The sequence below is a fragment of the Lotus japonicus genome, chromosome 6 (assembly GCF_012489685.1).
Source record: "Lotus japonicus ecotype B-129 chromosome 6, LjGifu_v1.2".
NCBI classification, from domain to species: Eukaryota; Viridiplantae; Streptophyta; class Magnoliopsida; order Fabales; family Fabaceae; genus Lotus; species Lotus japonicus.
Window position 1 is genome coordinate 63,108,593 of NC_080046.1, and position 11,810 is coordinate 63,120,402.

The following is an 11,810-nucleotide window of genomic DNA, read 5'->3' on the forward strand; positions in this document are numbered from 1 at the left end:
AGGACATGTTTCTAGGTTTCTGCTTTCTAAGCACAGTAAATGTATACAATATGACGTAACATAAACTTAACTAAATGCAATGGCAGAGAAATCAAGAGGAATAAAATTGCGAAAAAGATTGATGGACTTAAAAATAGTGTAGCTCACTATTATACACCCATCTTGCGGTGGTCTCTAACCATCATAAAGTGTAGTGGCAGTCAAAAATTGCCATAGAAGTAAGGTGTTTCAATGATATACACTATTTTTATATTTTTTATCGGGACTGATTTGCAAAAAAGATTGAGAGAAAACTGAAAGAGAAGTAATAGGCATGCATAGCACTTGAAAGCTTGAATCCATATTAATGCGGGCAGGTAAATCACTTGCGTCTGCAATGTCGCCGCCCTTGGACTCGACTCCCTAAGGAACCTCCATCGGTTCACCAACATCTTCGTCGCCCTTTGTCAACTAATGCAGTAAGCTCATCTTCAAACGAACGGCCAACGACTAAAATAGTTTTGAGTGAGTGGTTTTTCCCGTTCAAATAATTTGTTTTTGCCTTCCTTTTTTTATTTGTCTGACTTCCCTCTCAAAGAACTTTCTTTCTTCTGAAAATTCTCTTCTAACTATATGAGCATTTTTTCAATTTTTACTATCTATTATATAGGTGAATCAAATTGACAGTTTAATTGATAGCGTTGAAGTTGTGGAGATGAATAAGACAACTCGCACAGGGGAGTCATGGCTAGCCACCAAAGGTTTTCAACATTATTGGTTGCCCCCTCAGGCTCAGCTCCCATTTTGTTTCATTTTCTAAGAGTGTATCTTTCTATGTTTGTGCTCACTAATGTGTTTCATATTATACTTGATACATTCATTTCTGCACAGTTTTGAAAAGGGTCTCTTGATTGAGAAGAAATATAGAGGTTGAAATGGCGCGCATGAAAATGGTTGTGAACAAAGGCTGAAGGATCACGCGCTTACCACTACGCCAAAACCAATTGGTGTTAGTGAGGGCGCAACGTTATTTCCTTATAGCGTAGCAGACAGCGCCCCGTTTCGAACGCTACCTAGCAGGCAGGATGCTGGCCCACCTGGACCCAACAAAGGCCATATACAAGATACCCATATATTAGAGATGCTTTGATGCCTCGGTGAGTTTTTATGTGACTTTGTATCTTGTGCTTATTGTTTGTTTGAAACTTTTTGAATCAATTGTGAGATTATTGTGTCTATCTACTAAAGTGGGAACCAACAGAATGCAACTCTGTGCCTAGAACAACTCCAGCCCTCAAATACTGCTTGAGAATTCCTTCAACTTCACTCTTGGCACACTTGGGAAGACAACCCCATATAAAACCAGGAGATTTGGATTTTCCAAATAAAACATGGGTGACATTAGCATTGAAATACTTTCCATGTCCTCTACTCTTAAACCAGAAAAGTTTATGAAAGTATTAACCATGAGCTTTTACTCATTGTCTAATAAATCCAAAGAATAGAACAAGACAAAAGTTGGAGGAGTGCTCTAAAAATAACATACACTTGATATCTATCGTCTAAGTCAATCAGATGCAAGAGGAATCACATATGGATTAGTATCTATAGGATAACTGTATAAACTCATTGGGAACATCATACACTTTCAAAATTTTGTTTTGTTGTAATGTTTGAGAAGGAGCTAGAAAAGCAAGGCTGAGATAGTCAAGGCAGTAGATGGAATAAAAATATTGGGTCAGTTTGTGTGGAGTGATGAGAGGAAGTTAGTAGAAAATATTTTTAGACTTGGGACCTTTTGGATTTTCTTATATGTACTTTTTAGATTTTCCTATTAGGCTCTGGTCCTTGCATTTTCCAAGTGCTACCTACATGTTGTTAGATAACCTCCAACTGACATTTGGTAATACTAGGGAAAGAGAAATATTGGTGTGGTGACTTGGTTGACAGATAGCCCAAATGGAAACATTAACTTTTCATTTTTCTTGCAGCTGTATAACATGATTAAGTAAGCAGCTGGTACGATATCCAGTATGCAAGTGTGAGAGACACCATTTTAAGTTTTCAGTCTTTCAAAATTGTGTTTTGGTTGGTGATGTTTGAGAAGAAGCTAAGAATGCCAGGCTGAGATAGTTAAGGTAGTATATGGAATAAGAAGACTGAGACAATTTGTTTGGAGTGATGAGGAAGTGACCACAAAATACATATAGAGTGAGACCTTCTAGATTTTCTTATATTTACTTTTAAGATTTTCCTATTAGGCACTGCTCCTTGCACTTTCTTTCATACAAGTGCTCCCTGCATGTTGTTAAATAACCTCCAAGTGAGATTTGGTAATACTAGGGAAAAAGATTGGTGTGGTGCCTTAGATGACATATAGCTCAAATGGAAACCATAGCGTTTCATTTTACTTGCAGTTGTATAACATGAATTAGCATACATGTGGTGCAAAATACAATCTGCAAGTGTGAGGGACACCATGATTTAGCAAGCAACTGGTAAAAAATCCAATCTGCAAGTATGTGAGACACCATTTTCCAAAATATTGTTTTGATTGGTGATGATTGAGAAGGAACTAGATATGTAAGGCTGGGAAGGTCAACTCAAGGTAAATGGAATGAGAAAAAGATTGGGGCTGTTTATCTGGATTGATAAGAACGAAAGCAGATAATATTTATAGAGTAATTAAAGGTTAAGGGATACCGACATACTGTGGAAGGTTTATTGTAGTAGCATTTAGTTATCTACATTCTACACCTATGTCGTTAATTTAGATAGGAATCCAAAAGTTTTGAAAACCTAATCTATTTTTTCGTGCAGAGCTATGATGCTGATTTTGACGCAGAAATAATGGAAACAAGAGTTTGAGTGGGCCCTTGAGTCGAGAACTTTTAGGCACAACAAAACAACAGATTTTGGTTATGGAAAAGGTTATCAGATCAGAGGTTATCGGTGCGTTTAACTTTCTTCTGCAATCCACGTTAAATGCACTACCAAGGATCCCTCATACTAGACTTGTGATTCTGTGAATCAGTTCTTGCGACTAAGGGTCCAGAATGAAGAATCAATTGAGCTTATTTTAGAACCACTCAACAACACCATTATCAGTGCTAGAGAAGATGTTATATTCATGTTTGGGATTCTGAGATGGGAAAACTTCTTAGAGCCTGATAAGGAATTTGGGTAACCAGAACAATGACTCTTATGAGGACATTTGTGTTTGTGTATTGCAAATTTGTTAAGCTTTCATATTTATAGTGTAAAGTAAATAATTGGTGGTGAATTTCATTCTTCTTTATTTGGGTTATGTCTTCATCCAACATGAATTTGGCCTTTATTTCTAGGACGATGGTTAAAAATTTATCCAATGCTATATCTTATTTAGTTGTACAAATTTATTCCCAATAAACTACTAACTCTACTTTTGCATTTAGGTGTTGGTCACTATTGAAATGAATTCTAAATTGTTCATTCTTATTTTTAGAGCACCATATAGTTCATACTTGACGGAGATAATCATCTATCTATTTCAATTTTACATTAACTGCTTAATTAATATAATTTTACCACCGCGCAACGCGCGGGTTGTAGTCTAGTTGAACTTAATTCTCTTCACGCATCCACTCATGATTCACACAAAATGTGATCTTTAACAAATCAATGAATCCCACTCAAGAGAATAATAATTAGCCAAGTCTAAGGCTCATCCATGCTAGGTACCTTTCCCATAAAATTAATTTTAATTAAATTAATTTAATAAAAATTTGATTTGGTTATACACATGTACTGATGTACATGTACATGTAGTGCTGAAATGTATGTCATTGTAATGAATTTCTGGATTGGTTTGGACTTTGCAGGATGCATGCACAGGCACTAACTCTGACAGTGCTATCAGGTGCAGCTGCTTATTATTATTATGAGAATCGTTCTGTTCTGCCAAACCGAGTAGCAGATAGTCCTGCTCTGAATGTCACCCAACTTGTTGAATGAGAGCTTCAAAGTCCCTTTTAAATAAATAAAAAAGGAACTATAATGAGGATTCTGTGATTAAAATGAGCATATATATATTCCTATCTATGATTCTATCATCTTGTAATTGCTTTATATAGTCCTGTTTGTCTTTATGTATGATCGATCTCCAAAACTACGGTGAAATAGCTATGCATCTGCGTTCGGAAGGAAGACTGAATTACTAGATTTTCTAATGTAAATATAAAAGTTTTCTATGTATTTCTCCACAGTACGATAGCCACACTTTTTGACTTGGGTGACAATGTATCAACTTCTAAGAAAAATTAAATTTTCACATAACAAATTTGATACATTCTTAACATTTTAACATTTTAATAAGAAGAATACATATTTAGGTAGATTGAGTATGTCGGGATGTCAAGTGTGAGTAAAGAAGTTTCACATTGGAAAATTAGGAGAGTAAGTGAGAGGACCCGCACACCTAATGCCTTAAGGTTTTGGGTGAAAAATGTGATGTCAAATTCACTTGTGGCGTGGCTCTTATTAGCCCAATGTAATGAATCCCCCAGTTTTATTCTCTTGCGGCCCAACAGAGTACAATGCATATACGCCTCACTAGACCGACAACAAAATGTTTAAAGAAATCATAAAAGAGTAGGTAGAGCACAACGCAAAAGTCCAAATAGTGTGTGTCGATGTGTTTCAAATCTTCAGAACTATCAGAAAAAAGTAGGAAGAGCACAACACAAAAGTCCAAATAGTGTGTGTCGATGTGTTTCAAATCTTCAGAACTGGATTGAGGATATGATACATCATTTTGAAGCTGTGATTTTCCTCCATGTTCTTTGATGAGCACCGTTCCTAACCCGGGCTGGTGGGTTGGAGACGATGTTGTCCAGCGTGCAGTATTGAGCTTTGTTGTCCCTCCAACCAGTTGGATAAAGCTACATCGGGATGGTAGCTTCCACCGCAAGTCTTCCTCGATGAGCTGTGGTTGCCTCCTTAGGGACAATGGTGTTTGGATTGATGGTTTTGCTAGTTTCGAAGGCGTTGGTGAGATGTTTCTTGCTGTTATTAGAGGATTAACCTTGGCTTGGCAAAATGGAATCTGTAGGCTTATCTGCATATCAAATTGTATGGATGTAGTGCAAGCTCTCACTAGCAACAAGTCCCTAAACTTGTATCCTTGTGCAGCTTACTTAGCAGAGGCAAAGAGTCTACTGCACCAAAATTGTGAAGTGTCTATTCATCATGAACCTAGAAAGAGGAACAAATTAAACCTGCTGATGGTCTAGCAAGGATGAGTTTTAGACTCATAATAGATTGGCTTAATTGCACTTTTGGTTCCCCACGATTACAAAAGCCACGATTCCGGTCCCCAACAAAATTTTATTGCATGGAAGGTCCCCCACGTTATGCTCTGTTAGCAACTTTAGTCCGGAGCGTCCATTCCATTAGTTTTCTAACGTTTCTCTCTCCTAGTGGCCACTAACTCATGACATGGAAAATTTAAAACGCATAAATCTATTATCTTCATCTTCTCCCCATGATCTTCATCTTCTTCTTCATTGCATACAACCAAAAACCCAAGAAAAAAATAAAAATAAAAAACACCCACACTCACACAAGAAGAAAAGTTATGTAAATGAAAAGAAATTTAAAAACCCAGATCTTCAAAACCTCAAAGCTGAAGCTCGTCATCGAAATTGAAGCTCTATCTCCATCAAAGTTCCTTCCATTTCTGTTGTGGGTTTTTTTTTTTTTGGGTTTCTGAGTCTGTGTAGGGGTTTTTTAGTGTGAGTTTCGTGGTTGAGAGAGTGAGAGAGTTTGGGTTCTAGGTTTTTGGATTTGGGGTTATTGGGTTTGAGGTGTGAGTTCTTTAATGGTGGATAAAGAAGTGGAAAAATCAGAGGCTGGAGGAAGTGACTCATAGACATCTGGAACACCTTTTGTTGCATTTGTAATGGTTCTTTTGGGCAACCATGTGGCTGTTCTTTGGAAAACTTGACGGTGCAGTGGAGGAAATGAATAAAGCCATAAATAAGAGAAATGTCAATAGTTGGAAAGGAGGACCAAAGGTCTCGTAAAGAAGGAGCAAAGGTCTGATTAAATTTAATCAATTTATGAGTTAGATTGTTTAATTTATGGGTTAAGAATTGCAATGATGAAGAAGAGAGAAAAATTCTGGGTTTTTAAATTTTAAGGGTTGAAGATGAAAGAAGATGATGATGAACATGTTTGAAGAAGATGAAGATCTGGGTTTTTAAATTTATTTTCATATACAGAACTTTTCTTCTTGGCCGAGTGTGGGTGTGTTTCTTATTTTTATTTTTATTTTTTTTCCTGGGTTTTTGGTTGTATGCAATGAAGAAGAATATGAAGATCATAGGAAGAAGATGAAGATAATAGATTTCTGGGTTTAAAATTTTCCATGTCATGAGTTAGTGACCACTAGGAGAGAGAAACGTTAGAAAACTAACGGAATGGACGCTCCGGACTAAAGTTGCTAACGGAGCATAGCGTGGGGGACCTTCCATACAATAAAATTTTGTTGGGGACCAGAATCGTGGCTTTTATAATCGTGGGGGACCAAAAGTGCAATTTAGCCTATTAAATTTCTCTTCTTGTGAGATTGCTCCTCCTGTGGGTTGTGGCTAGTTTTCTTCTCCTTCTTTGTTTGTGTTTGTTTTTTAATTCCCCATGTACCAAAAAAAAAACTTTATGATATTAAATATTCCTTTGAATTTTTTCTTGAAATATATTTTTAGTTTATGTTTCTTAAAGTTTATTTGACATTAAATACTTATCAACGTGTGGACTCTTTTCTTTAGGTTAATTTATTTATAGCTTAATTTATACGCCATCGTATAAGTGGCGGCGAATAATAAATACTATATATATATATATATATATATACAGTTTCACGCCAAAAGCGAGGGGAGGATAGGATTGAATAGAATTGGGAATTAGGGTTTCTGAGTGCGAACGCGAAGATGATCGAGGTGGTGCTGAACGATCGATTGGGGAAGAAGGTGCGTGTGAAGTGCAACGACGATGACACCATCGGCGACTTGAAGAAGCTGGTGGCGGCACAGACTGGAACAAGGGCTGACAAGATCCGAATCCAGAAGTGGTACAACATCTACAAGGATCACATCACTCTCAGGGATTACGAGATCCACGATGGCATGGGTCTCGAACTCTACTACAACTAAACCCTAAAGGTAGTTTCTTTTCTTTCAATTAAAATTGCTGTTTTTTTTTTGTCTGCAATTTGATTTTTTAGGGTTTGTATTGAGGTTTAGCGATCATGTGATTTCCCATGTCAGTTACGTTCATGTGATCAATATCTGCGTTGAAGTTTTCTTTTTTTGCCCAGTATTGATTAAAGATGTTTCTGGGGTGTTGGATGAATACTGGTGTATTGTTTTGGGGCTTATACACATGTAACATGTTCATAAGCAATTGGCTTGCTTTGATTCTTGTACCCAATTTTCATAACTGTTAGGGTTGACCCTTTTTATATCCTCTTGAATCTGATAGTTTTTACTGGATGAGTGTGGTTGGCTTTTGCTATGCTTGAAACTAAAAATATTGATCAATATTATCTGATGAGACAACTATAATCTATTTGACATTCTAGAACTCTGTTGTATTGATTAGAGTTGATTTTGGATGTGACAATTTGGAGTTTTACCATAACATTTGCATTCTCTTGTTTTTTTCAGGTGTGTTTTATGGGTTACTATGTGCCTGGAATGGGATGAAGGAGCAACATGTAATTTCGACTCTGCAAAAAAAAAACCTTGGATTGTAATAATGTATATCCCTCAATGAATCAATGATATTTTGGCTTCATTTGCTGTTGGAAGCATCAGTTGTTAACTATATATATATATATATATATATATATATTACATGTACTGACTTATTTCTACCTTCATGTGTATGCTGCTAGTTTCATCTGTTTAATCTGATGGGTGAAGCCTTTGATGATGCTGTTGCAATTAAATTTATGGTCATTGGTAACTTTATTTTGGTTGCATTAATTGACTGAACAATGGACGTTATTGGTTCGGGCCACAGGTTGAAGATTTGAGAATCGATCAACCAAATACTAGGCATATAGTGGAACATGTGACTGCGAGATGAGAGTTAAGTGACAGGTTAACCTAGCTGCTGCCCATGCACAACACTTGGTGATTTTCAGCTTCAGAATCCCTAGTCTCTCTTTCATGTGTCCATACACAAACCTTAGCTGTCCCAAATTAGAAACAACCACCTTCACCGCTCACCTCCTCGCCGTTCCTCATCACAATTCCTCAATGTTCATCGCATCATAGTTCCTCATCATTCATCATCAGCACTGTTCCTTATTATGCCTCTGCTTTTTTTATTATCATTATCTTAGGTTAAACTAAGGAAAAAGTCTTATTATTCAGTTGCTTGCATTTCCCTACCATGTAACTCTTTGGACCCAATAAACCAAACTTAACATACTCATTCATCAACGGATTAGTTTGGTTGCTTATTTTTTTGTCTAAAACTGAACAAAACACCTTGTACACCCTTTACCTAATAGAAAACATTTTTGGAAACTTAAGTCAAAACAAATACTGCAACTAAAGATATTAGCACAGAGGACCGGTACATTAGTTTAGGCTTATAGCAATTTGTGGGATGTTCAGTTTGATATTGCCTCTCAATTTTAATATTTAGGACCTGTAAATGTTTTTTTTGAAACTTGAAGATACGAAGTGAGAGAATCATTCAATCTACTAAATAATCTTTATACACTAGAAATTTTATCAGATGCATCAGTGTCAGATGATTATTTAGAGTCTGTTTGCATATTTTGTTCAAGGAGCACCTACATTCTTTTTTGGTTTTTACTGAGGGGAGGTAAATCAAGCGACCCTCTAGTTAATAATAGTTCAATATTTGGTTAATAGACCACCATATTTTCAAAGGAAAAAAGAGAAAAGAAAAAACAATTTGATTGAGAGGTTACAACTACATTTGCATAGGTAAATAAATAGAATGTAAAGCAGAAGTGTACAAATAATCTCCACTAACTTGAGCTATGAAGTTCGGTAAACCCCCCTCAACTACTTTCATTTTTTGGATTTTCATTCACATTGGATGGCTGTGTCTTTACATCGCAGCTATTTGATTCTTTTGGATTGCAACACTCTGACTTTCTTCTAAAGCCAAACCTCTTTGGGAAAATGCTCCAACTTTTCTTAGTCTTTGTCAGCTTCTGCAGATCTTTTCGAATGGTTGAGCATTCCTTCTCCAGATCCTTAAGATGTTCCCTCACACTTTCTGTTTCCTCCGCGGAGTCCAGTTGATAAGCACCACCACCAGTCCTCGGGAGGCCAAGTCTTCCACTTGGGTTTTGTGAACTGTCAAGATTTTCAGAAACAAAGAACCAACCAGATATTGATGTGCGAAGTCTAAGCTGTTCGAAAAATAGGACTTGAACAATCACTCGGAGAGGCAATCTCTCATTTTGCGCTGCGTGAGTGCTCGCTTCCAATGAGAGCTTCTGGCAGTTCATCAGTCTGCATAATTGCTCCCGTTCCGAATCTGTTAGCCATGGATGTACCTGTAGTTGTAATGGATGTCTTACATTAGTATTATCAACTTTGAAATAGTTGAGCACAAAGGAAAATAATAATAATGCTAAGATGAAAATTGTGTTAGGCTTTCCCGCGGCCAATGTAAAAACTAGCTGATATCTTCAATATGGATCTGTGATCCATATAGTTGACCTCGCTTAGGGGGATAAAAGTTTTGTTTATTCTTGAGTTGTTGGCTTATTTGTTTGTTTGTTTGTTGATATCATATATGAACAAGATTCTTGAGGGTAGACAAGGTATCCAAAATGATCTAACCTTAAGGTATATATCTATTGCGTGGTATATACCGTCATCAAGTGGCCTAGCATAATCTGGAATTGCAACACCAAGTGCCTGAAACTGAGTCAAGCTCAAATTAGCATCTGAAGCCACTTCAGCAAGATATCCATCTACCAAATTTGCAACCATTGTCATAGGCGTCAATGTATCAGCCCCCCCTGCTTCTGGTATCAATGGAGAAGCTGATAATGATCCAGGCTGGTATATAGACATGAAATGATCAACAATCCTCTGAACGCAGTCTACATCATAAATGGTCTCAACCGAGTATACCCTATTTGGAATGAGAAGATCTACACCTGCAACCTGGTCTAGCTGAGCTCCTACCCTTTTCTCCAAATTCTCTCTGCATGATGGACTTGCCTGTAATATCATTGCGGTTCGGAGAAGCCTGAAAAGGTTCCTTGACGATGTGACACCCCTCTTATTTGGAATTAACTCCACAATTTCTTCCAGCACAGCCCTTTGATCTGCATCAGAAGTTGTAGGAATGGTTGCATGACTTGTGTCAGTGAAGCTTGATTGCCTATGCATCAAGGGGAGAAACCTCCTAAGATAATATATGAGACATGCTGCAACACTCTCAGATTTCATTCCCTTTGATTCAACGGACGAAATCAATCTTTTAAATAGGGGCAGACTTAACAAAGACACATCATAGTACCACCAATCATCACCTAGATTCCTCTCAGAAGAAATTCCATTCCACAACACACTTTCTGCAGAATTGTTTTCATTGCTATTTCGTCGTGTCACAGGCCAATTTAATAACTCGGGATCTGAACAAGCCTTCATAGCCACGGAATCAATGCATCTTGATACTATGCGGAGATCCTCTGCAAAGGGTAGCACTTTCTCACATGTTTCAAGGACTTTTATGGAATCTGGCCAATTGCTGAAAACTTCATTGAGAAAAGACTCTGTTAGTCTAATAAGGTTCCCTTCGCTGTAGCTTTCAGTCATTTGGAGGTACTCAGCTGAACACCTGAGGGGGACTACATTCAATGCTGTGACTTCTATTTTGATACCGTAGCAAAACTTGGCGATGAGCTCGAATGTTATAGATCCACCAGGGATATCATGAAGCTGCAAAACACAACTTGATCCATCCGAGCACTCTGCAATGAGTTTCTTCAGTAGGCCACTTCTAGAAAGCAATGGAAACTGCATCAAAATCATAAATGTTGAAGCAAACTAAGGACCAACATGAATACATACTTGGATTTAGTCCATGACAGAGAGAGACAAACAAAGATACACAAGGTAAATATTGTGGAGAAAAATCAAACAGAATGTATGCAATAAGCTAACTTAAACCAACCATTACCTTGTGGAGGAGAAAAGAAATTTCACCAACTTCAATGGTAACATCACTTGGAAGTCCAGTTGTACAAACCCTGAAAGTAAAACAGAATTAGCTCCAATGATCCAAAAATTATGGGAATTTGCAGATAAAATTGAAAACTTATTACCCCATCCAAAAATATCAATGAATTCAAGGTTCCATTTCTATATCAATAACATTAACAAATAAGGGAAATGTTCCAAGTAACATCAACAATTAAGGGAAAGGTTCCATTTTGGTAGATGAAAGAAAGAAACCCTTTAGAGATAAATGAATGGTGACTCACCAAGTTTGGCCTTCACGATAAAAAGCGCTTTCAGGCTTTGATCCTAGCTTCATGGATGCCATTATATATGCTTAAATTTGCAATTGCAATTGCAATTGCAGGTATCAAGGTTGGTTAAATGAAGACATGTGAAATATAGGAAAAGGAAGAGGAAGAACTGAATGTGATTGTGATGATGCTTCCCACACAAACAAAATGGCGAATCTAAAGCCCTCTCTAACTGAAGGAGCGACAAAACCGGTTTACGTAGCTATCTTCAAATTCCCCTTATGTTGTTTCTATTATTCTATATATCTCTCTTTTA

At 37.1% G+C, this 11,810-nt stretch overlaps 2 protein-coding genes across 3 annotated transcripts; one reads left to right on the forward strand and one right to left on the reverse strand.

Moving 5' to 3' along the window:
* The first annotated feature begins 6,858 nt into the window (after positions 1-6,858).
* LOC130723954 (ubiquitin-like protein 5) lies at positions 6,859-7,891 on the forward strand. Its single transcript, XM_057575103.1, has 2 exons — positions 6,859-7,178; positions 7,683-7,891. The coding sequence occupies exon 1, from the start codon at positions 6,948-6,950 to the stop codon at positions 7,167-7,169; it is 222 nt and encodes a 73-aa protein (XP_057431086.1). The 5' UTR covers positions 6,859-6,947; the 3' UTR covers positions 7,170-7,178; positions 7,683-7,891.
* A 1,039-nt stretch (positions 7,892-8,930) lies between these two features.
* Positions 8,931-11,756, reverse strand: LOC130723953 (BTB/POZ domain-containing protein At5g03250-like). 2 transcript variants are annotated; one of them, XM_057575102.1, is made up of 4 exons: positions 11,507-11,756; positions 11,203-11,272; positions 9,852-11,022; positions 8,931-9,562 (listed from the first exon to the last, which is right to left on the reverse strand). In XM_057575102.1, exons 2-4 carry the CDS (start codon positions 11,244-11,246, stop codon positions 9,059-9,061), a joined length of 1,719 nt encoding a protein of 572 aa, XP_057431085.1. In that variant the 5' UTR covers positions 11,247-11,272; positions 11,507-11,756; the 3' UTR covers positions 8,931-9,058. The 2 variants fall into 2 exon arrangements, with proteins under 2 accessions (XP_057431085.1, XP_057431084.1); XM_057575101.1 differs by having other exon boundaries at positions 9,852-11,039; positions 11,507-11,755.
* Between the last annotated feature and the right edge of the window lie 54 nt (positions 11,757-11,810).

Coding starts and splice junctions, on each gene's coding strand:
- LOC130723953 (XM_057575101.1), bottom strand. CDS start 11,568: ATGGCATCCATGAAGCTAGGATCAAAGCCTGAAAGCGCTTTTTATCGT. Junction 11,273..11,506: donor TATCGTGAAGGCCAAACTTG/GTGAGTCACCAT, acceptor TTTTACTTTCAG/GGTTTGTACAACTGGACTTC. Junction 9,563..9,851: donor CAATAGATATATACCTTAAG/GTTAGATCATTT, acceptor TTACAACTACAG/GTACATCCATGGCTAACAGA.
- LOC130723954 (XM_057575103.1), top strand. CDS start 6,948: ATGATCGAGGTGGTGCTGAACGATCGATTGGGGAAGAAGGTGCGTGTG.